Source organism: Lycorma delicatula, chromosome 11 (assembly GCF_047948215.1).
Source record: "Lycorma delicatula isolate Av1 chromosome 11, ASM4794821v1, whole genome shotgun sequence".
In the NCBI taxonomy this organism is placed as follows: Eukaryota; Metazoa; Arthropoda; class Insecta; order Hemiptera; family Fulgoridae; genus Lycorma; species Lycorma delicatula.
Genome location: NC_134465.1, coordinates 52,917,792 through 52,944,505, shown reverse-complemented (window position 1 = coordinate 52,944,505; position 26,714 = coordinate 52,917,792). Strand labels below are relative to the sequence as shown.

Genomic DNA, 26,714 nt, shown 5'->3' with positions numbered 1-26,714 from the left:
AAAAAAGTGGCAATTAAAAGTGGCTCAGTAACAGTTTGTATGTTGATTGGAAATGAAATCATTATTTCCATATATGGTAGAAAATTCTTTTATAATAAATGCAACTTACTATTTATTTTTAAACAAACAAATAGTAACATCACATAGCAATAATTCCTAAAGCACTCATTTTGAAAAAGGCATCACAGTTGCTAAATGTTCACAATTATTAATAATTTTCATGAAGTATTTAAAAATATTTAATTATATACATATAAGTAATTAATTTTCAGGAAAATCAAAAGCATATAATTTTTATTGTGCTGAAAGCAGTAACGTAACGTAGATCTATTGTGTTTTATTTTAAAATATATATTGTGTAGAAGTAATGAAATGAAATGAAATTCTGTAAATTAATAGAAAAGTGATTGGTGATTAAAATAAGACCAAACTTGATACCTTTTGTTACATTACGTTTGTTAACAAAAATATAATGCTTTGAGAAACACCGAATGAAACTGATCCAAAAGTTTTGTTACGTGACCGACAAACAAAAAAAAAAATATGTATTAAGGAAATTTATGAGTATTCATTGGTTGAACTTTTATTTTGTCATATGCTTTCAGGATTTGGACTCTTTTACATTACAGTCTGTTGTTGGAGAATATGGCAATGGCTTTATAGCCAAGTCCACACTGCCCCTTGAATACATTATCAAAAAAGGATTTTAAATGGTATAGTACATACAAGTTCATTTTTTGTTGTTTTAATTTTAAGGAATTACTTAATTCCAAATTATTTTAGGGAAGAAAAACAAAATGTGATATATGTATGTTTTGTGAGGTGCTACCCAAAAGTTCCTTAAACAAATTAGGGTCATCTTTAATTTGTTAACTCCATTGCCTCCTCCCATTTTTAGTTATATTTCTATGTAATCAGAAGGCACTCTGGAAGCTTTTCTTGGCCAATATACTGTGTTTCGTATAATAAAAGATTAAAAATGCTTTAGAACTCTGTATCTAATTAGTAAAATCAGAAATGTTTTTATACTGTTCTAAACAATGTTCTTTTTGAAAATTTATTCATTTACAATATGCTTTATGAAATTTATATGGAAACTTTATAGATGTTTAATAAAGGATACTGTTTTTATTTAATTTTATTAAAAGAAGTTCATCTTTACAACCAAATAGTAGGTGGAGTTTCTCAGGTAAAGAATTACCCTTTAAAGGTAATTTTCTTGCATAATTGTTGAGTATATTAGCAAAATTAACAGAATACAGTTTTCAGAAGTCATAACAATTTTCAAAGAAGAAAAAACAACATTCCAGATATTAAACTAATAATTAATATTAAACTAGTAAATGCTAGACTTTTATACGAATGAGTACTAGATCGTGGATACTGGTTTTTTTGGTGGTTGGGTTTCAATTAACCACACATTTCAGGAATGGTCGACCTGAGACTGTACAAGACTACTCTTCATTTACATTCATACATATCATCCTCTGAAGTAATTCCTTACACTGGTTCTAGAGGCTAAACAGAAAAAAGAAAAAAATATTAAACGTTATCTTTAGTTTTGTAATGAAACAATTAAAAAAATGTAGAAGAAATTTTAGAGTATTTAAAATATCTTCCTTAATTGTATGAAAGAAACAGAATATTTAAGTTTTTTGCTTGTTAATTCTGAAGTACATTCTAGAAGGTGCTGTCACATTTAAATAAATCATTCTTAGTCCTGAAGGATTACACTATTACACTCTAATTAAAACATTGAATATTTTCACAGATAAACAGTGTTGAACTGTTAAATCAGCTGTGCTAATTAAATTTATGTGTAAATGTTAATTTTATAATTATTCAGTTGATTGATTGTGTAATACTCAGGAAGTCTCTTGGTACGTAGTGCAGCATAGTTAGTTAAGGATTATAGGCATCTCTGTCCTTTGTTCATGTAAGTGTACCTGTAGCTGGTTACTTCCTTGGATTGCTGAATCAGATTCTATTTTTAATTAGAATTCAACAAAATTGTAGCTGGGGATAATATTGAAAAGTCATTAGTGCTAAAGTATAATTCTCCAACTAGGCCTATCCTTTCTACCTCCTCCCTTATGAAAGCTATCACAGTCGGCACCAAACTTATCCACAGTGAGTAAATCTTCTTAGCAAATGCCCATAATTAAATAAACTGAGATTTAATGATAGATTTTATTTTAGTACATGAAATTTATTTCACAAAAAATTATTTGTTTGTTATTCTTTTTTCTTCATGGATTAGAGCAGACAGGCCTAATCCATTGATTATATAGGGCAGACTGGCCTATTTTGGCATCCATTTTCTCTTAAGTCAATTTATGAGTTCTTCCTCTCTGTGCATAATATAAAGTCTTTAGTTGCAGACAATATGAAGACATTTATAAAAAAAAGTTCAGTCCTTATATTGTTTGATTATGTTGTCTACAGGTCAAATGTCCACTTCTTCCTTGACAACTATATTACTTTTATAGTTTTTCCTAGATTATTTGTTCACAGCTTTCAAAAAGTACAGTTTAGCTGCTTAGATTTGAAGTCCATCCTTTTTTTATTTGTTACCCATATCTTATCTTCTCACTATAAAATTTTAATTCACCTTTATTTTTTGTTTTAGTTTTGGAATTTCTATGGTTAGTCGTGCACAATATTCTGAGCTCATTTTATTTATTTTGAACCCTGCTCATATTGAACAGTAAATCACAGTTCATTATTTAGATTAGTTGACCTCCAAAATCCTATCCTGTAACAATAATTTTGGAATGTACTAGTCATTTGCCTTAAAACACCATGATTTGGCTTTTCTGAGATGATATCCTCATTCTGAAGTTTTGACTCACTGTTTTGTGTGAGCACCATGTCATCTGGATGTAAAAGAGAGTTATTATATACCTGGACTCTGTTCTTTGCAGTACTTATATGCACTGCACTGAAAACTCATCAATATTAAATGTTTCCTATGTTTTAAGTTTGTAATTCATTTAAGTCAGAGGATTTGCTGCTCCTTCCTTCTAAAAAATTATGTCACTTTAATAAATATAATTTATTTCTGTTACTTCTTCGTAAGGATGATATTTTAAATATCTTACTGTGTATCATACAGTCATGACAGTTTCCTTTTTAAGCTATGTAATTAATGAATTTTTGCAACTGGAAGGATGAAACTGAGCTAATATATTCAACAAGTATAGATTATATCCTAAGGGTAATTTTTTATAGTTAAATTTTCTGTGTTAAATTGTCTCAGAGATTATTTAATCAAAAACTGAATGTTTATAAATATAATGATTATATAATAATTTAAAAAAAATATTAATTTTTTTCTTTTAATAACAACTTAGTATTTGTAAATAATTTTCATAAAGTATATTGTAGTTTCATTAAAATACAAGCTTTAAAGCATACATAAAACCAATTAAATTTTAATGAATTCACACAGATTAGATGCTGGAAAGTTCTAAAGTCAGGCTTTCATTTTTTAATGTGTAGCCAACTCCTGTAATCCTTGTCGGTCATGCTATCATCGCCCCCATGAATGTGATTTTTTTATTTAACAGAGTATAAAAGGTGAATCTCTTGAATTTACAGGTGTTTTGGAACAACTGTTTGCCTTATGTCGGTGTATCTTACTGTTTGTGCTGTTCAGAATTGACTCGAATGTTAGTGGTTGTTGATATAGCTTGTGTTTCCAGAAATATTAATCAGATCCCTGAAAGTTTATGTGAGATACACAACATCATAATTGAATTTGCTTTTAAACATTTTGTGAGGTTTGCTGTGGATTTTCCAGTTATAAAAAAAAAGTCTTACTAGTTATAAAACTATGTATTAATGCTTACTTTGTTTTTCATTGTAATAACATTTTGTCTTCATAGAATGACACAAACATGGTTATATTACATGTGCATAAACAAAAGAACAAAACACGAAGCAGTTCTTGTTCAGAACTGACATACAAAAGATACAAGTGGGGCTAGGTAGCATATAATAAGTTCACATTGTGTTCATTATTCTGAGATAAAGCCAATTTTAGAAACTTTTGGGTTGCACTCACATTGTGAATTGTTTTAACTACTGGTCATAAAAACAAAATGTTTCTTGATGGTATTTGACTTTTTGAGTTATTTAAATATTCATTAAAATGATTAATCTGTTCTTCACGTAGTTTTAATTTTTTCTAATATAATTGTTTGTTGGTTTGTATTATTTTTTTATTTGGACATTTAGTTCTTAGCAGATTTAAGTTTAAGATATATATTTTTAGTTTTTTTTCTCTTCATAGATTATTTTATTTGTAAATATTTAATTTTTTTTAATAAATTTTCTTCCTATAATGCAAAAAAATAAACATTGTAATATTAAAAACTTTAGTTTTAGTAAAAATACTTGCTTTGCTTATTAACAGTACTTTGGCTGAAACATGGGAAACTTATATGTCTGGTTGAGTTTGGATTGCTATCGTCTGTCTAAAAATAATTAAGTTAGAATTTTTTTTAGCCTTCATATTTAGCAATCTGAAAATGTCTTATTCAATAGAAGTAGCATTGTGTGTTTATAGACCTGAAAAGACCTAATCCATTATTTTTGCACAAACCCTATTAAATAAATTAAATTGATAGACAAGAAAAATTTATATTTTTTAAAACAGTTTGCTAGCTTAATTGTTTTTAATTGGAGTGGTAGAGGTTGCTTATCCGCTGGTGGTCTCCTGTAGAGTTTATTTTTTTTCACATTTTTTGAATGAGAGATGGATTAAATATTACAAGTTAAGTAACAGCAGTGAGTGATTTGTAAAAAGTAATTGACAGAACCTCTCACTACAGGAGAGGAGCGACGTGCAGTTAATAGACATCGTAATAAGAGATGACTACGAGCGGTTAGACACCTCTATATTACTGCTACAATTTCAGTTTATAGTGATTGAGCAGTCCCTCTTTTACACATTAATCCCCATCCCATGATTCAGTTGAAGTATATCATGCATGTGGTAGTTACTAACTTTAATTACAAATGAAAGAATTTGCAGAATGTGGTATGTGGATTAATGTAATTGTATTTCTACTAGCATTATTTCATGGAATGTTCAATTGTGCTACGTAAAGGAAAATATAATGATAAATTTCCCATCATCCTCTTACACAATTATCAGTTTATCTTTTGCAGTTAATCAAATAAAGATGTATTCCATTCAACTAATGTGTATTTTTATTATTTATCAGTATTGGCAAGTAATTTTTTGAATCGATTGTAAAAACTTTAATTATATTTAATGTTTAAACTGAACAAGTTCTCTATCTTGGGAAAAATAATAGAGTGAAGTGTAAAGTACTGTTATTTAACTTCCGTAGCTGTAGCTTCAGTCTGACTCCTGATCTTTTTTATCTTATTTTTAAAAAAAAGCATGAAATTCACATTAATGAAGAATTACTGTTACGTAAAGTTTAACTGCTGTGCGTGAATATCAGGAAAATTATCCAGATCGAAGAGTACCAGACCGTAAATCATTTGAGTCGTCAACAACAACTGGTCGTCAACATCTTGTTGACGACCAACATACCTGCCATTTGAGAAATGCCAGTGCTAAAGAAGCAATATTGAATGTGGTACAATTATCTCCACCTCAAGCTCAAGAAGGTTGTCATACTGCTTTCGTGTTTTGCAATCAAGTATGTGGTGAACATTATGGAAGCAACAATTATACACACTCTATACAACATCTGTACAAGAGTTATTACCACCTGATTTTGATAAACGGATGAAATTCTGTCAATTGAGAAAATGTGAAGATCATCCTGACTTCATAAGTAATATTCTAATTACTGATGAATGAATCCTGTTCGACAAGAAATGGCATTGTAAATTATCAAAACACTGACACTTTGGCAGAAGAAAATCCCCATGAGTCTGCTACAAGTCATTTCCAACGTACTTTTCCATTTAATGTGTGGTGTGGTCTGGTCTTCCTGGTGATAATTTCATAGGCTCTTTTTCATCACCGCCAATGCTCAATAGAGAGCAATGTTTTTGCAAACAAATCTGATGAATTCTGGGAAGATATTCTGCTTGTAGATGGAATGTAGATGTGGTTCTTCAATTATGGCAGCACACTTGCTCACTTCTGTTGTGATGTGATAAATTATCTAAATAACACATTTAGTAAGCATTGGATTGGTTGAAATGGACCAGTAAAATGGCCATGTCAGTCTCCTGATAGTAGACTTTTTCCTTTAGGTTTGGATGGAGTTGTTAGTCTATTCTACTCTTATTGGCATACTAGAAGAATTGAGACATCGTGCAATAGAAGGTGGAGCTACTATTAGGAATAATAATGAAGTTATGAGACATGCCTGGCTAGCATGGATTCACGAGCTAAACTATGCATTGAACAGAATGGCAGTCACATTAAGCAACTGTTTTGAAGAAATGTTTGTAGCTTTATCAAGTAACAATTTTGATATTTAATTATTTTTTAGAGAAAACCAATAAGTATGCAATTTTTATTTTTTTAAATTTATTTTTATTCATTTTTTTCTGTTATTGATAAGTTTTCTATTTGTTTTCATTTAGATTATGTTGTTCAAGGTTTGATAAAAATTGTTCTGTAACAAATATATCACTTTTCTGATCTAGTTTATGTGTTTTGTTTCTAATAAAAGTTGAACTTCTAAAATTTGTGTTTAATTTTAATGATGTTACTTACATCAATTTTTTCAGAATTAAACTCTACAAATTTTTTTTGGTAAACTGTTTATTGGTAAATTAACAAAGTTATTTTATTCGACCTGAAAAAAGTATATTTTCTGACAAAAACCTTTTTTTGTGTTTTACCCATTTTTCTTAAAACATAAATAAGATAAAGGTCTGGGACCATTTATTCAATTTCTTAGATTAAAAACCATAAGGAAGCACCAAATTTACCCCTCGATTTGTACCTCAAGAATTTTAGTATGGTTTAATTTCATAAAGGGAGCGGAAAGCAGGGCCAAATGTTTCACAAGCCGAAACTTAGTAATGACCATTTTCTGACCTATATTAACTCTTTTTCTTATTTTAGACTATAGAATCATCTTCTGAGAGATTGCAGCACAATTTAGAATCGCTTGTATATACATGATAATAATGGCTGTGTGAGTCTTAATTCATTGAATTATGATATGAGTGGTATAAAATAATTATTTTACTTCACATTGATGTTTATTTATTTTTAATCTATTAAAACTTTTACGGCTGCTGGTGAAAGAGTATGAACTGTTGAACTTAGTGCAATCATGTAGGTTGTCCAACCAATTTGCAATGTATGTAGTAATTTTTTTTTTAAATATTTACTTAATAAAAATGAGAAATATTACATTATTGTTATTATTAGCTTAAGACTGTGCATGCGTGTGGGTGGTGCGTTTATATGTTATGTACATCTAATAGGAGTATATGTTGGTTATAAATTACATTAATTTGTCGTTTTCTTAAATTTTTCACTGTCTAGCTGAACAGTGATTAATTACTAAAGAAGTTCTGCTTTAAATGATTATTTAATTTAAGATGAATAGAAATTAATATTTTTATCATAAACAGTTGGTTAATCTGTTAGTTGTTAACCTATATCTTTTACCATATACACTTCTGTATTGCTACAAAAACTGTGTAAGATGATGATTGTTGTATGTATATATATGTTTGTATATATTTGATATTTTCATTAAATATAATGTACGATTTGAAATGTTACAGGCGTTATTAGAAGAAGCAAGAGATCCAATATCAGATTGGTTGGATAAACAGTTTGGTAGTAGTATCACAGATAATTCAATATTTTCTGAACTTCCTCGGCATTGGGAAAAGGAATTTAGAAAAGATATTAAAGCTCTTAATGTATGTTAGTGATATTTTATTATTTTTATATTTTATATTTCAGGATTTGCTTAAGTTAATAGTGTGACTTAAATTTAAAGCATTTTAGCGCTTTGAAAACTGAGATTGTACTCTTAATATAGTAATGAAAATGATATATTTGAATAAGTACATTTTGGCAATATGTCCTTTTTTGCTGTTGTGGCTCTAGATATTGTTGACTCAGGAGAAGTGGAATATTGTCTGAATTTGATAACAAATTTTGGTTTTTCTTTTGGTGTGTAGTGCATTACAAGAAGCTGGTGAATTATTTCAAGTTGGAATTTAGCTAATGGAGCATTTTTACCATTTGTTGTTTGATACAGAGAAGAGAATGAAAAGATGAATATCTAAAAAATGAGATTTTTGTTTCTTTGGAGATTCATTCCCATTGCACTGTTATAACTCATTATCACCAACATATTATCTTCATCAAGTATAAGTAATTCAATATCACTAATATCCAATTCCAAATCTGAATCAAATAAAACCAAGTCATTATCATTTTCTGTTGCTAATTATGTGAAATACTAGATTATATCATTTCATATTTAGAAATAAAACATTAAACAGCTTGGGAGATAGCAGCTTATTACCCATTTGATCATGTTGGCAAATTACTTTATTCTAATGTAACTGACCTTTATAATAGAACGCAATTGGCAGGAATTCAAACAGTTGCTGCATATAATGAAAATGCTCATGTTTGGCTTGGTGTTTTGGAAATTTATCCCTGTAAATTTTAGTTTTCTGTGTCTGCATGGTTGGCTTATAACAAGTTTACTTGAATTTGGCAGTCAGAGTGTTAAACTAATTCTCTCTATTTAAATGCTTTACCTAAGATACAATGAGGTCCCAGTTATACGAATAAGTGTCTCAGACCTGCCTTCAAAATGTTGGTGAGAAAGATTTATTAGACGTGAAACTTACAGGAAGAAATACAAATAAAAAATTTACCTACCATATATGTTTTAAACTAGTAGGCCTATTGCACATTGAATACATTTTTTTACACGACTGTTCCCACTATCAAGTCCATAGCTTATAATGTAAATAACATGAGAGCATAGTAGCGTTTTTGTTAGTCACCATTCTTTCTCTAAGAAAAAAAAAACATTGATTTGGTTTTAATCGTATTTATTTTGCTTTGTGTGTTACAATAATTACTGAAAGTAAAATAATTAATTATTTTTTAAATTAATATAAATTGCCAAAGTCAAAATAACACAAATAAATGTTCAAATTTCTTAGGCTACAATTTGACACAATAGTTTTAAAAATATTTATTTATTTAAAACTACTCAGTAAAATCTATGGTAAAGTTATAACAAGTCTCTCTCTCTCTCTCTCTTTTATGGTGGTGGGAGGGGGTGGAATTGAAACCGAATATTTGTATTTTGATAATTAGTAATAAAACTCAAAATGTGCATCAGATCATAGAAACTCACAACACACATACATAAATATTTGAAGAATCTTTTGGAATCAATGAAACATTTGGTAAAATTTTTCTTTAAGGAACATTTCACGCTGGTATGGATTGACCCAGTAGCAATTTTTACTGTTATATTTCCTGATTCTTATTATAAGTGGACATTATTCGGTCAGCTAAATCCATACTAACAAGTAATGTTGAAAATCCAAATTTTTTTTGTAGGGTTATAGTGTGAAGACAGAAATAGTTGTTAGCAACAGAGACAAAATAGTAGCATGATAAAAAGCCACCAGTGCACACCTAGTCTCAGTTTATTTTTCATCAAAATATTTCAACCAGAAACTGTTTTCTAAAATGAACTTAAAAGTATGTAAAACTGAACAAAACTATTTCTATTAAAGCTTTATTATAAAATTTAAACAGATGTCTCCAAAATTTGGTATTAAAGAATGAAATATAAAGTTATTTGCTTAAAAGATAATTTTTCTAAACAATATTGAATAAATTTTATTATATCTTATATTCAAGATAACTGATCTTTATGTTGTAATCATTTTTTTAAAAACCTTTCTTTTCTTTTTCAGATACAAGAACCGAATGTATGGTGCCGTGTTAGTGAATATATACCTGAGATTATAAATTATATTAAGAAAATAATTGATAATGGGTATGCCTATGAAGCGAATGGTTCTGTATATTTTGATGTTTTAGCATTTGATAAAAAACCAGACCACCATTATGCTAAACTTGTTCCTGAAGCATTTGGTGACGGCAAATCATTAATGACTGGTGAAGGTCAGTGGTTTTTATGAGTTTTTTCCAAAATAATAGTATTATTAAAATTATAGAATATGTAATAGCAGAATAAGTTGAGTCATATTGATAGGTTTTTAAAAACCTGTATATTATCTAAAAACTTATATAAAACCTCTTAACATTAAAAGGAGTAAAAATTCTCATATTTGTAATATGAAACTAATAGTATCAGCTAATACTGTTATATAATAGTATTACTAACTAATAGTATTCCTTTTAATACTATGTTACTAATAGTATTCCTTTTGTTGACTCTTCTTGAGCTGCATTCCATGATATGTATGTATATGTGTATATTGTTTTTCATTTACTTGCTTGCTTAGAATGTTTAGTTGATAATTTACACACAGTAACATGTTAAAAATTTTGTAATAATAACATACAATATGATTTTTCCATATGTTTGGGAAAATTACTTAAATACATGAATTAAACACTAAAATTTGTTTTTTTCAATTGTTCAATTTTTTATAATGTTCTATGAAAATATTTTTTTATGAAATGAATAATTTATATTCATATTAATTATATAATTTTTATATTATATGTAAATTATAATAATGTGTAATATTAATTATAGTTATTTGTAAATTAATTTTTTTTTAGTTTTTAGAGAAAATTCACTAAGGACCTAAAAAAGAATTAATTTTGGTTTTTAAATTTGCTATTTGTTTATTGTATGGTACATTCAGAAAGTTGCTGTCCAAATATGCTTTAGAACTATGTGGGGCATTCTGTTTTTTTGGCGTTATGTTGATTGCCCTGTGGGTTCGTTGAGCGATGCTGAGTAATAAACCTAGACAGTCAGTTGTAGTGATTCAACATACTTCATTTCATTTATAAGAATCAATAGTTGCAAGAAACATAATGCTTCTTTCAATAGAGGAACTCATTTTTCTCATTGAACACGTTTTGTGAAGGAAGTTTACTGATTTAGTGAAGCAATAGTTTTCTGAAAAGCTTCCAAATATTCGTGTTCCTCACCTCAATACATTTCAAACTCTTATAGAAAAATTTCGGGCAACAGGCTCTGTTTAAGACAATGTTCAAAATGGAAGACCACCTAAACCAAACGAACAAAAGCTGCTTGATATTTCAGATGCTATAGCTGAAAGTCCATCAAAGTCAATGTGTAATTTAGCACAGCAGCAAGATATCAGACTTGCTGTCTAGTATGAAGCTGTAAGAAAAGAACTGAAATTTTCCCCTAAAAAGTAATGTGTTTTCAAGAACTGTAACTTACATATGCTAAAAGACTAAGTTATTGTCAGTGGGTTAAATGTTTTATCAACCAAAATTCTGTAGGTATCTTCAACATTACATTTTTTACAAATGAAGCGTGGTTTCATTGGGGAGGATAAATTAATTCACAAAATACATGACTGTGGTTGGTAACTCTGTCCATGAATTACACAAGCAATCTTTACACAAAGCAAAAATCGAAGTCTAGGTGGGTGCAAGTAGAACATGCATTGTGGGTCCAATATTTTTTGGAAATACAGTTTCATTAATCAGTTAACAGAAGTGGAAATCTGTCACAGTTAGTTCCAACAAGATGGCACCACATTGCACACAACTAACAGGTCAATGACCTTTTTACAAAATGTCTGGTGAACAAATCATTTTGAGGGGAGTGGCCTGTATGATTGCTTGATCTGACTCCCACAGATTACCTTCTATGGGGGGGGTAGCAAAACAAGCAATGTATTGCAATAGATCATGCATGATTGATGAACTAAATATTATTTTCAACACCTTTTGTAAACTATTCCAGTTATTGTAATATTATCTGTTTCTATAAAATAATGAAATAAAAATACAAAATAATTAAGAAAGTTTTAGCAACTTACAGTTATATTTGTGTGTTTGGCGATATACGATTTTTGTATTTACTTTTAATTTAATTATTTGAAGATTTATGTAAGAATTATTCAAATTTATTTATTTAGGAAGTCAAAATTTAATTTTTGTTATTGTTATTTATGTAGGAGATCTGATTTCTGGTGAAAACCATAAGAAGAATCCAACTGATTTTGCGCTATGGAAGAAATCTAAACCAGGTGAACCATTCTGGAATTCTCCATGGGGTCATGGTAGACCCGGTTGGCATATAGAATGTTCTGCTATGGCGAGTGACATCTGTGGTTCTACCCTTGATATTCATACAGGAGGTGTCGATTTAAGATTTCCTCATCATGATAATGAATTAGCTCAAGCTGAGGTGTGTTGGGTTTTTTTTAATTGGTTTATTATTATTAATTTTAATAAGCAAATATTCAGTTGTCAACTGATCACTCCATTCACATTTTCCATTGTTTAAACCAGTAATGGAATATTCCTATAAGAAAGACTTTTGAAGAATTCAGTCATTTTTGCTTGGCTTTTTCCATGGATTCAAAACAGATTCCTTTTAGCAAACTCTTGGATTTTTTTTACATATAAGTAGAATAATAGAATAGTAGATCTGATGAATATCATGGATGTTCTGAAATTGTAATGTATTGTGTTGAAAGTTCTTTGACAGAAAATATGAGTATGCAGGTACAATGTTTTGCAGGAAACATTTTTATTTTTAATAAATTTAGCCATTTTTTTTTTTAAACCATGAGCATAGCCCTTGAATTCTGACATGTTTATTTTTACTTATTGCATCATCAGCAACTAGAATAACTAGAATCTTTCTCAACCATATATTGTTGCCACTTAATTTCTGGATTATATTATATCTGAGCCTCATTTAATATGTGATATAACTTTTTCAAGTAATTGTAGTTATTCAGTTTGTTTAAAGATATCAGAGCAACTGTTGCATAAGCTTTTGACTCCATTATCGTCAAATTATTATATAAAATTTGACTGCATCTGCTATCATACTAATATTCACGTATGTTTCTTCATCTTGATTACAACTACAAAATCAACTTGATCTTGATTAAATTTTGTAGATATTTTCATCCATTTTTGAAGTGATTATTATTAGTCACAAACCCCTTCTCTCCTCTCAAAAGAGTAAGAATTTTTTTGTTTCTCAAAAACTGCTTGTTTTTTTGAAAAATTATTCCATGAAATTTTTTTCAACATTGAAAAAATTTTTAACTACTCTATAGTAAAATCCTATTTATCTGGATTAGATGGTATCAGAGATGGCTCAGATGATATGTAATACGGAAAAACTATACTAAGAATAAGATTAATTTGAAGAAAATACACCTATAAATAGGGATTAAGACTACAATATAACTGATTTGTCAATTAATTTCAGCCAAAGTAATGGTTGAGGTTCATGTGCTATTGTCGTTTCTACAGGTTAGGCTTGTACATATAGCAAAAGATGTGTCATAACTCCTGTACCTGTAGTCTTTAGTTTATTGATGTGCAAATATAAAAATTTAAATTTTAAGATAAAAAAATATTCATAATACTGTATCAGTTAGAAATTTAAAAAAAATCAGATCCATATTATTAAAGGAATGCGATTCTAAAGTTATATAAAAAGTAATTGTTTATATCTAAAATATCCGATGGATAAATTGGTCCAAATGAACTGGATCAGTTAAATGGGAATGTACTGCAATTGTTCTTTTTGTTTTAGGTTTAGAGTGTTTGATAATTTTGTATAAATATACTATTTTTTTTCCATTAATATATTTTTGGTAATATATTCATTTAATTAACTTATTCATGTTTTTTCTTTTTATTAGGCATACTTTGACCATGATCAGTGGGTGAGGTACTTCTTACATTCAGGACATCTAACGATTGCTGGTTGTAAAATGTCAAAATCTCTTAAAAATTTTATCACCATCAGTGATGCGTTAAAAAAACATACTGCTAGGCAGTTACGATTAGCATTTTTATTGCATTCATGGAAAGATACATTAGATTACAGTGATAGCACTATGGATATGGCTATCTCTTATGAAAGAATGCTGAATGTAAGTATTAATTGAATAATTTATATTTGTATTTGTTGAATGAAAGTTTTAGATAATTGTAATCCCTTCAAGGTGTTGGGTTAGATTAGATGGTTGTTTACAATTCTTTAAAACCTGATGGATTCGAACATGTGAAACCAGTGTTCACTGAACCTCATAAAATTAACAGGATATAAAATTATAATGGCTGAAGCCTTTTTTATTTCCATTTGTTTACTTTTATAATTTTGGCTGACTGTAAAATCATGTGACCCCCTTCACTTCTGCAACAAGTTTCAGTCACTGCTAAGTTGAATGAACCCACTTTGCAAACTTGTTAAATTTAACTTGCAATGCATATTGAAGGATTATTACAATTTAACATTCTAAATATTCCCAGCAGATGTCATTTAAAACTACAAATGATATACTGGATTTTTTTTTTAATATAATTAATTTACCTTTCCTAGCTTTGTTATAATTAAATTACATGTTCACACGTTTTGGATATTTTCCATTTTCATTTTACATTTACATTTCAAAACTTGCTATTACAGTGAATTTTGAAAATGGAATATATCTGAAGCACAACTACAATGAAGCTAAGAGAGGTAGATAATTTTACTCAGTATAAAAACTATGAAGATCGTAGCAGAAAAAAAAAAAATAAATAAAAAAATATATATATATACGAGGTGCAACAATAAAGTAATGAGACTGATGTGAAAAAAAATGTTGCTTACCATTTTAGTCATGTTTAGTGTTGTCTCCTTCAAAGTAGTTCCCCTCTGATTGCACACACTTATTCCAGCACTTCTGCCATTGATGGTAACATTTCTGGAACTCATCTTCTGTAATATCCTCCAAGACCCTCGTCACAGCTTTTTGGACAACTTGTGTTGTTTGAAAATGGTGTCCCTTGACCGCCATTTTGACTCTTCGAAATAGAAAAAAGTCGCACGGAGCGATATCTGGTGAATAAGGTGGCTGTGGTAGTACTGAAATTTGTTTTGAGGATAAAAATTGCTGTACTGACAGAGCAGTATGGGATGGCGCATTATTGTGATGCAGAATCCAATTATCAGCAATGTTGGCACGGACACGAAGAACTCATTTACAAAGTCTTTCTAGAATTTCTTTGTAGAAATATCAGTTAACTGTTTGTCCAGAAGGCACCCACTCTTTATGAACAATTCCCTTGGAATCGAGGAAGCACACAAGCATGCATTTCACTTTTGACTTTGACACGCGAGCTCTTTTTGGTCTGGGTGATCCCTTTGAGCACCGTTGCAAACTTTGGCGTTTTGTCTCTGGATCGTATTGAAAAAACCAACCTTCATCACCAGTGATAACACGGCTCAACAAATCTGGATTGATTTCCGTTTGCTCTAACCAATCGGCTGCCACATTTTTCCGTGTTTCTCGCTGTTGTGTGAGATTTTTGGGGACCACTTTTGCACAAATCTTTCTCATACCAAGATCTTCAGTTAATATCAGACGAACCGTTTCTCGATCGATGTTGAGTTCTTCTGCAATCATTTTCACAGATAATCTTCGATCAGATCGTATGATTTCACGCACCCTGGTCAAGTTGACATCTGTCCGTGAGGTTGACGGTCGTCCACTGCGGTCTTCATCTTCAACATTCGTTCTGCCTTCGCTAAAAATGTTATGCCACTGAAAAACTTGAGCTCTTGACATAACCTCCTCTCCAAAAGCCTTCTGAAGCTTACCGTAAGTTGTCGCCGCATTTTCACCTGATTTAACGCAAAAAGAAATGGCATACTGTTGCGCAATATTTTGCGGTTTCATTTCTGTGACGAGAGACACAAACACGTGTTCACTTATTACCGCACAACTCACAACTGAGCAGTTGCATCAATGTGCCCTTGGACTAGAAGTAGCTTATAGACCAAGGTCAAAGATGGTGTGCCTACGCAAGCTGCAGGGTTGCCACATCTTGCAAAGAAAAATCAGTCTCATTACTTTATTGTCGCACCTCGTATATAATTTTAATAATAATGATATACTGTATTGGAATACTTTATGTTTTGTTACCATTTTAATGTAATGAAGGATGAATTTTGATGCATACTAAATTCCTTAAACAATGTAATAGTTTATTTAATATCATTAATATGAGAATCGTTCAATAGTTAAAGACATGATTGTAAAAACAATTTATTCAGTGACATTGAAAATAACGCTATTTTTCAACATAACCCCCCTCCTATATTTAGCTGTGTTTCCGCACTTTTATTTGTGTGAGCTTTCTTATTCCAGTAGCAAAGAATTGTTCACTGTAGTAGTATCTGCCATTTTTTTACTGTATTCTTGACCTGCTTATTGTTGCCGAACTTGGTGTAAAACCTCTGGGAGGACCAAACAAACAAAAAATCTGATGGTGTGAGATCGGATTGTAATGTAGATCTGGGAACACCTTCCAACTTGAATTTTTAATAGCTTCCCATGCCTTTTGAGCAGTATGAGGGTTGGCATTATCATATACAGAAGAATTGTGCCTTTTGAGAGAAAACTAGAATGTTTCCTCTTTATTTTGGATTTTTTCTTTATTACAGTAGTACTTACTGTTAATTGTTTGTCATTCTTCCAAATAATCACAAGAAATTGGGCCTTTATAGACCCAAATCACCATTAGTATCACCTTACTGGCTGATACGTAGGTTTTTAATTTTTTCCTGGCAGACCATCTCTGATGTTTGTATTCCAGCTCAAAATGATAAATTCAAGTTTTATTATTATACATTCTAAAAAAAAGAAGCTTTACCTTCACCAAAAAAACATCATTTAAGTTCAATACAAAAGGAATCTTGTCTTTTTTATTTTGAGTCAGCTGTTTCAGAACCTATTTTGAACATGTTTTGTGGTAATTCATGTTATCATGGATAATGTAATGAACAATGCCGATACTTTTACTACAAATTTCAGCTATTTCCTAAAATTTGTTGCCTGTGTAATATGTATATGATCAGTAATGCAATTTTGCAAAGTGTTAGCAGCAGAACTTCAAAGAGTGTTTCAATGAACAGTGTTGAATATTCTTTATTTTACTTGAAAATTAGGCTATTTAAAATTATTTTTAATAATGCACAGATTAATCAGGCCTGATAATGGAATAAAATATTATATCAAAGTAATATTTAAAAAAATAATAAATTAAATTAATTTTAAAATTAAATTAAATTATTAAAATTAAATTTAATTGTAATTTTTGATTTGTATTAGGAATTCTTTTTAAATGTAAAAGACATTGTTCGTACTAAAAAAAGTATGAGTAAAGATGGTCATATTGATGTAGCAGATTGGAAAAAACCAGAAATGGATCTTGAAAAGAAATTTGATCGCATGGTTAATGCTGTTCATACTGCATTGTGTGGTAAGGATTTTTTTGGAAAAATTTTTTTTTTTAATTTAAGTTAAAACTTCATAATTTGCCTTTTGCATACTCATTGCAGAGTTCATTGTCTGTTGTTTTAAGACAGCTGTTATTTTTTAATTACAGTAGTACTCATTTAAGTGATTTAGATAAAAGTTTTAAATTTGATATGTCTAAAGTTATTTGTTTTTAATCAAGTTTTTGGTAAAAAAAAATTGCATTCAACCTTATATTAAAGGAACATGCTGCCAGTATTATTCACCTGTGCTTGTAAACCTATTTTTTTAATTTTACAGTGGTTATAATAAATATAAGTTAGTAGAATTGGTGTCATTAGTAGAATTGGTACTTTGTTGAATTATTATTTAATAATAACTATGAAATGCAATTTCAAGCTAGTCTTATTTTTACAATTAAGGGAATTCTAAGAATTAGTGATATTGATATCGTAGTACAAAAAAAAAACTGTATATGCATTTATTGTGTATATTACCTAAACTTTCAAAATATTTGAGTAGGTAAAAGATAGTGCAATAGAAGAGTTTTATTGGTGTGTCTATTAGTATCAGCAACCCTTGTACTAACATCTAAGTTTCATTTTCCAATGGGATGTTACTATGTGTGTTGCAAGTTTTAAGGTTTTATGACACATTTCCCATTATTATTAGCACATAGGTTTATAGAGCCAATAAATCACCTGAAATGCATTCAGAAGTAAATTCCATTCACAATTTGATTTGCTCATCATATTCACTAATTCCCATTAAGTCTGAACTTGACTAATTCTTGTACATGAATTTTAGCATCAGTTAATTTTAGAAATTCACCTAATTTTTACATATTAAAAGTAAAAATAATAAAAACTCATATAATGTAAACACAAAGAACATCCATATACAAAATGGAAATCAGTTTATACCATAAGCAGACGTACTTTTAGTAATATTTCAAAACATTGATGTGCCTGTAAAAATACAAGTATATTGATAATTGTATGTTTAATCAAGAATAAAAGTAACAAAAAGATGTGCCACTGATAATGAGGTTCTTAAGAAATTTTAGTTATGAAAATATTACGTAAAATAAAGAATTGATTTTTTTAACAGTTACATTTTTGAACTCATGACCAACAGAAATTGTTCTGTTGCAAATTTAAATAAATTTTATGTTCTATAACATAATTTTTTAGTAGATTCAAATTGTATTTTTTGTTTTTGTTCAGCAGTGGTGTTGTCTTACCTTATTTTTATGATTAATATTATCAATGATATGCTGATCTAAAGAAAATGGCTATGTATTGTCAGTCAGTAGGCACCTGTTTTTAATTTTTGATCTCACAAATGTATCGTCAAATATCGCCTTCCAAAAACTCTTATACAGATATTATGTTGTTTTGTATTTTCAACACAACAGAGTGCATACCTAAGTTATCAAATTACTCAGTAAAGTTCTTTAAGTTTTGTTTAATTTGTTATTGCATTCTTTTCATGAATTTCACTTCATTTCTGGATTCTATACAGTGAAATTATTACAAATGTAAAAACTGAATTTTAATTCTAAATTTTACTGAAATTCTAATAAATAAACTTAAATTTTATTTATTCTCCTCCTTGTAAAATTGTTTTAGATATGATATTTAAAAAGTTGATGTGACATTATTTCACTGTAGGAGAAGGATGTTGCTTACAAAGTCAAGAATCTTTTTCCATTTATTTTTATTTTTTGCAGCATCCTATCCCCATAAGAGAAGACCCTTTTGGCAATTCTGGTTGCCATACCATACCCTCTGTTCTGAGTCCTGAGGAGCTTTACCAGAAGTCATCTTTAGACCCTCTAAAACTGGTTACATCTCACAGTCATCAGCCAGGCAGATATTTACATCAGTAAAAATTATTATCTCAGCCAACACCTTCACTTTAGGCTTCTTTTGGACATCTTCACTCTTCATTTCCTACAATATCACCATCTGAATTAGCAAACCGAGTGCAAACCCCACACCTAGTCCAATTTTAATACCAACGCTTGTGACTGTAAATGCCTCAACCATCGACTAAGTAATGAGTTAATACAATGCTAAACCCATACCATTCAAAATGTGCTACATGTAATAATGAAATTCAGACCTACATCCCATCACCCACTATAAACATCAGGAGGTGTACTGGAATTGAATTTTATTAAGTAATAGCACCAGTTTTTAAAAACTGATTTTGTTGATCAAAGAATAAATAATCACCAAACCTACTGCAGGTACAGTTCTGGGACCTATTTTATTCTATTTTTCAGGTCAAAAACCATATAAAATCGATAATTCTGCCCCTTAATCAACGTCCTAAAAATTGCAGAACAACCTCATTTCACCAGGATAGCTGAAATCTGAACTAAATCTTTCACTAGTCATAACTCGCAAACAGAGCATTTTAGGACTAATGATTATATAAACTTTTTCCATTATTTTCACAAATAGAATAGGTTATGAAAGTTCTGGGAGAACTTCTTGATACATTCTGTATATTGTATTATAGTTTGTTACATTTTATATTGCATATTTTATACAATATGAACATGAAATAACATATCCTGTTAATTTCAAAATTTAATTGAAAGATCAGTAGACTAATCAAATTAGCACATAGTTACTGTCAACAGCATCATAATAGATGCGATCGTATTCATTTTGAATATTGTTTATTGTCATTTTTTGTAATATTGTTTTGACAGATAATATTGATACAAGGACAGTATTGGATGTTATTAGAGAAAGTGTGTCGGCATGTAATCTGTATATTAGAGCCAGTCAAGGCCATTTAAATGCAAATGCTAAGTTATTAGAAGATATTGCATTATATATAACTAAAATTATGAAAATATTTGGAGCTATTCAAGGAACAGTAGATGGTGAAATTGGTTTTCCTGTATCCTGTTCAAATCTCAACAATATTAATAATGTAAGTAAATTAAGTTTTTAATAATATTTATTTCAATATATTTCTAATATTAACTTGAACCTTAATTTAGTCCGTGTCCAATTTTATATTTTTCCAACATCAGCCATCAGCTATAATGTATACTATATGATATGTCGTTATCCATCTGTTTAGAATAATTTCTTTTTTACTACTAGATTTCTCTGAATAAACATCAATTAAATAATTTTAAGCCAACAGCTGTATTCCTGATACAAGATTTTATAATTATTGTTACAAATTGACATCTGTGATTTTATAAAGAACAAATATCACTTCCACTTCATAAAAATTTCAAATATTAAATATTTTAGTAATTCAAGTGATTATTTATGAAATAACTGATGTGCCCTGTAAATAATTTAAATGCTACATGTGATTCTGTTATGGATGAGTGTGTATATACAGGTGGCACAGGAAAACGGGGAAATTTGGAAGGTAGTAGTGGCAGCCCAGAGGAGCTGGTGGGAGTGGCATTCTCTATGCACAACTACTTGCCATTTAGTAATCAAGGACTAGTGGGTCGCTACACAACATACATTTGCCATGAAGGCATTTTACAAGAATAGTAAGAGTGTGAGTGCTGCTCAACGAGAATTCCGATGTCATTACAATTTAGAACATTATGGTCGTGGTCCATCTGGCCATGCTATTAAGACATGAATTAAGAATTTTGAGGAGACAGATTCAGCCGTAAAAAAGAAACCACCAGGATATCAACGCCAGAACCCAGAAAACATTGAAGCAGTTTAGGACTTCAATTGGAAGGATCCCACGACGATCAGCAAGGAAACACACAGCCGTATTTGAACCTAAACTAAATAACTATTTGCCAAATACTCACAGTGATTTGGTTTCACCTTTACAAAATTCAGCCTACGTGGTGCAACAGCAATTCTGTTATAAATGACTGAAAAGATTAATGACAGCCCCAATTTTGTTGACAACCTTTTCATTTTTTTTATGGGGCCACCTTAAAAGTAAAGTTTACACCACTCGCTCAACAACAATCTCTTGAGTTGAAAACAAAGATTCGAGAAGATATCACTGTAATTTTCATGAAAGTGTTTCAAAGTGCTATAAAAAAATTTCACCATTCGCTTCCAGGAATGCCAACATTCGAATGGTCATCATCTTATTGACATTGTTTTAGAAATTGAAAGTTTTTGGTTAAGACACTTAATGGCATGTAATTTCCTGTTTCGTTGTGCCACACTATTAATAACAATTGTTACCTAAATGAAAGTGAAAGATTGAATTATAATTAAGCAGTCCTAGACAAAAAAAAAATTTAAGACAGGATTTTCATATTAATAATGAAGCAAAAAACAACTGAGGATGTTTTCAGTAATATTTTTACCAACAAATTATTATTAGAAATCACAGATGCTATTGACAAAAATTGAAAAGTTTATTCCAAAGCTGATGTATTCTGTTAACATTAAAGGAACTGAAAATTGTACTGTAGATTATCCTAAACATGACTCTTGACACAAATATACTTATTAATTATTTCTCAGAAGACTGGATAGACTGTCATCCATTTTTTTTTTTAACATTCAGTTTCTTCAACTGTTCATAAATTTTTACATTTGATTCCTTGTGACCCTAATCACAAAGTTCAAAATTTAGGGTTAGTAGAATATAGAGAATGTATGAAAAATATAGAAACTATTTGTGTAAAGATATAACAATAGATAAAAATACTATTGCACTTCAGGAGCAAAAGACTAGTGCTACATTCCTAATAGCAACAAAATGGAAGCCCTGTAATTTCATCATGGTGACTGCTTACTGGTACATGTGATAACATGTTCTTTATTATGGCAAAACTATAATTCACAGTTGATTTAGCAAAAATCTTTTCACATGCATAGTATTATTCAATTTCTGCATCTTTTATAAATAGCTTTACATAACACATAAATGAGGTATTAAAGAAAATGTTAAAAAGAACAACCACATATATATATATGAGGGCAGTCCAGAAAGTAATTTACATTTGTGACTAGCGTGGAGATGGGTGGGGATAGAGCCGCCATCTTGGTGTCAAAACGTTTCTACACTCAGTTCGCATCAAGCTGTCGTAGGGTGTAGACTATTTTTTCTACTTTGTTCGTTGTGAATTATTGAAATTTTCGCTTCAATAGAAAATCTTACGAGTTGTGAGGTGCCTTCTTTAGTGATTATGTTTTTATTGCCAAAAAACCTCAAACCCATTGAAAATTCATTGGTAATTTGTGAGGTGTATGGAGATGAAGGTGGAGTGAGGCAGTAGTGCATTCAGTTTAAAAATGGCTGCACCATTGTTCATGAAGAGGACCATTGCGGTCCTCATCATGAACAATGGTGCTAGGCTGGCTGACCATTGCAGTCCGCCTAGCCGCCTTGTGACTGATGAACTGATAATGAAAATCAATGATAAAATTCATGAAAATTGCCGCATTATGAAACTCTTGCTTCATTTCCCCCAAATTTCACAAAGTTTATTGCATGAAGCAGTTTATCAAGGGAACTTGGTTATCACAACTTTTATGCAGGATGGGTGCCAAAAATCTAAGGTGGCAGATTTCTATAGAGAAGAAATTGAAAAGCTTGTGCATCGTTATGATAAGCGCCTCAATTTAAATGGCAACTGTGTAGAAAAATAGTTTAAGATTGTCCCTTTCAAATTTATATAATAAAATTTCTTTTTTTTATTTAGTTGGTTTTTCTATTTCAAAATGTAAGTAACTTTCTGGACAGCCCTCGTAAAATAAAAATAAAAAGTTTAAATATGGCTGTTGTTGGTCAAGACATTAAAAATAAAACTTGATTGGAAGTGAGGTCACCTTTTTTTTCTGATAAAAAAGAACTGGATAGAAACCGCTTTTTTATTCAGAAAACTAGAAAAAAATTTTAAAAAGAATTTTGCTGTATGTGATTGAAGGAGGGATGAGAGAAAATTGTTATTTTTATGAAACCTATAACAGAAAACACAATCATTACCTTAGTAAGTGTTGAAAAAATTACTGCTCACAAAAAATTAAAAACTTTTCAGTGATAAAATATTTAAAAACAATAAAATATAAAAACATTTTTTTTGTTGTAATTAATTTCTTCAATGCTATAAAATAGCATACAGTCATCGGACTCTGACCAAATTAGTATACAAGGCAAAGCCACTCCGTTGATCTAGGACCAGCTAAACTGAATCTTGATCAGACCTTGGATGCAGACCTGAGTGATCTTTGGAGGTACAATCCCAGAAAGTTGGCATAAAACATGAGATGACCCAGGCAATATAAAGTTGTCCAGGATTTTAAAATGTAATCTACCTGCCTGCTCTAAGTAAGAAACCAGCAAAAAGTAGAAATAGCTGTGTTTGACATGCATGTGACATCATAACAATTCAAGATATCTCAATTACAAAAGGAAAATTTAACAATTTGTTTCAAAGATCGCCATTAGAGATGATGGATAAAATCATACAATTAAATGGTAATGAAAACAATCTTATTGATGATGTTCATATTGGATGCATGTTGTATTTTTTTCTATTGTAGTCAAGAAATACTTTAAATATCTCTGTGGCATGTACTCTACTCATGATTAGACATGCAAAGTGATTCTTACCCACTTCCTTACTTTACTACTTTTTTATTAAACAGGATGATACTGATTACCTTTTGCAGAAAAAGATAGGATCAAGGCTTTTGAGATATGGGTTTGGAGGAGGATGAAGAAGATAAAATGGATAGACAGAGTAAGTAACATCAAAGTATTAAAAAAAATAAATGAAGGTAGAACAATATTGGCGATTATCAGGCGGAAGAAAGGAAACTGGATCAAGCATATAATTAAGGAAAACAAAATAATAAATTCAGTTCTTGAAGGCTTCATGAAAAGAAAAGCATCGGTCAGAAACAGATGGAAACAGTGGTGCCAAGGACCTGCCAACTGTCATAATACCACATGATGATATAGATTGACTTGATTGTTTACTTAATTGCAGGTACAAATATATTTTTTTTTAAATTAATTTTTTTTTTATTTGTTTAAACAGATGGAAGGGATTGTAATGCCTTATATTAACATATTGTCAGAATTTAGAGATAATGTAAGGACACAAGCTAGGCAATCAAAAGCATTCAGTATACTTAAACTTTGTGACCAATTACGAGATGATATACTGCCAGGGGTTGGTGTCAGATTAGAAGATGCTGAAGGTAACTAGAAATATTTTTTTACTAATATAATTTATTTTTATTACACCTTTGCTTGTTGACTGAGAGAACAAAGGCCCTGATTTAACTTAGCTTAAACTCATGGCATTTCTTATTTGATGTAATTTTAGCCAACCACAAAACTGACTTTTATTTAATTTTACAATAATATTCCTTGCTTTTAGGTGGATTGGCAAAGTTTAGGTGGATTCACAAGTTTTTTTATAGTTTCGAAATGGTAACCTAGTAGTAAAGCTAATGGGAAGACCATAGATTGTTTATTCACAGATATATATATATATAATAATTTATTATTTTTATAATCTATAATGTTCAAGAGATTTAGTTTTGAAGGATATATTTGTTTTTCCTATAAAAATACCATCACAATCATTACATTTAATTTTAATAAATGTGCAGTCATCCAGTTCCGTTAAAAATATTTTACATTTTCAAATCACTGGCTATGTCTATATTCCAAAGACTGTCAATCTACTAACAGGAGAAATACATATTGAGATTATCACTAACCAAACTGTTCATGATAATTTCTAAATTTAAAGGAGCGTTATTTGTTTATTGAATTTTTAAAGTCAGTTCTTGTTTAATTTTATTTTATAGAGGGCCATCCAACACATGTTAAACTTGTAGATAAGGACCAGTTAATGAAAGAAAGAGAAGCAAAAATAAAAGCGGAGCAAGAAAAAGCGGCAGAAAGAGAAAGAAAGCGTAAAGAACAAGAGGAATTAATAGCTCAAAGAGAAGCTCAAAGGAAAATACCGCCTGATCAGTTTTTTCACAACCAGACTGATAAATATTCACAATTTGATGACCAGGTTTGTTAAATTATATGATTAATTTTTATTTATAAATAATTTGAAATTAATTTTGAGAGGTTATTTCTATACTGATAATGCGATTAAATTCCTAAATGTAAACATTTTTTTAAAAGGATCATTTAACCATTTTTTGCCCATTACTTGATATTTTCTCCAATGAAGAAAAGATGCTGTAATTTCTTTTTTGTTCTCTCTGTTAATTCTTTTCAATGTTCATTCGTTTTTACTTTTACTTTTCTAAATTTTACTGAAAAGTTAGAAGTCTAGCTGTATATACATCATTGAACTTATGTTGATTTGCGAACTAATTACTTGTTTGATTTAAATATGTTAGTAAAACAAATATGAATTATAAGTGTAAAAAATCAGATTAGATGTAGATAATAATAATTTTATAGTATCAACATCCCTACGTAATAACATTTTTAATTTAATAAAGATTTAATTCATCATAACTTCATTTTAATTGCTTATAATGGAATGTAATATTTCTTTTTAAACAAAAATATCTGTTTTCATTTAAATGCCCTATTATTCAAATGTTCTTTTTTTACATTTCTAACGAAACATTTGTTGTGCAAAATTTAGTTGTCATTTTATTTTATGTTTCAAAGTAACTTTCTTAATTTTTATTATTTTTTTTTTATTATTGAATATAAAAATTATATTCAGTGATACTAAATTGCATAGAAATCTCTGGGAGATAATTCTGTAGCCAAAAGTAAGAGAAAAAGTTAATATAAACATAGATAAGAAAACGGTTCGTTAGCGAGTTTTGGATCACAAACATTTATCCTTGCTTTCTGCTCCCTCTGTGAAATTAAACTGTAGTTAAATTATTGAGGTACAAATCAAGGAGTAAAAGTGGTCCCAAGACCTCTTATCTCACGTTTTGAGAAAAATTAGTTAATAAATGAAAAAGTTTTGTCACAAAATACACTTTTAAATTTGGAGCAAAATAACTTTGTTAATTTATCAATAAATAAATAAAAATTTCTAGTTAATGTTGTAGAGAATTTAATTCTAAGAAAATTGATGTAAATAACATCTATTAAAATTAAATACAAAAATTTGAGTTCAACTTTAATTAGAAACAAAACACAAACTGGATCGGAAAAGTATTATAAAAACAAAACACAAACTGGATCGGAAAAGTATTATAATTTTAAACAGAACAATTTACGTCTATGTTTGAACAGCATAATGTAAATGAAAACAAATAGCATTTGAATATTTATTTACT

The 26,714-nt window shown here is 29.6% G+C and overlaps 1 protein-coding gene across 5 annotated transcripts in view; it reads left to right on the top strand.

Annotated features, from left to right (window-relative positions):
* The window catches only part of CysRS (cysteine--tRNA ligase, cytoplasmic), a 61,172-nt gene that overhangs the window by 30,636 nt on the left and 3,822 nt on the right, over positions 1 to 26,714 (top strand). For all 5 annotated transcript variants that reach the window (XM_075379262.1, XM_075379260.1, XM_075379261.1 and 2 more), the window contains exons 5-12: positions 7,741 to 7,881; positions 9,919 to 10,129; positions 12,139 to 12,371; positions 13,852 to 14,085; positions 17,311 to 17,461; positions 20,183 to 20,409; positions 24,473 to 24,635; positions 25,254 to 25,468. In XM_075379262.1, coding sequence (XP_075235377.1) covers positions 7,741 to 7,881; positions 9,919 to 10,129; positions 12,139 to 12,371; positions 13,852 to 14,085; positions 17,311 to 17,461; positions 20,183 to 20,409; positions 24,473 to 24,635; positions 25,254 to 25,468 — 1,575 coding nt within the window. The remainder of the gene's footprint in view (positions 1 to 7,740; positions 7,882 to 9,918; positions 10,130 to 12,138; positions 12,372 to 13,851; positions 14,086 to 17,310; positions 17,462 to 20,182; positions 20,410 to 24,472; positions 24,636 to 25,253; positions 25,469 to 26,714) is intronic.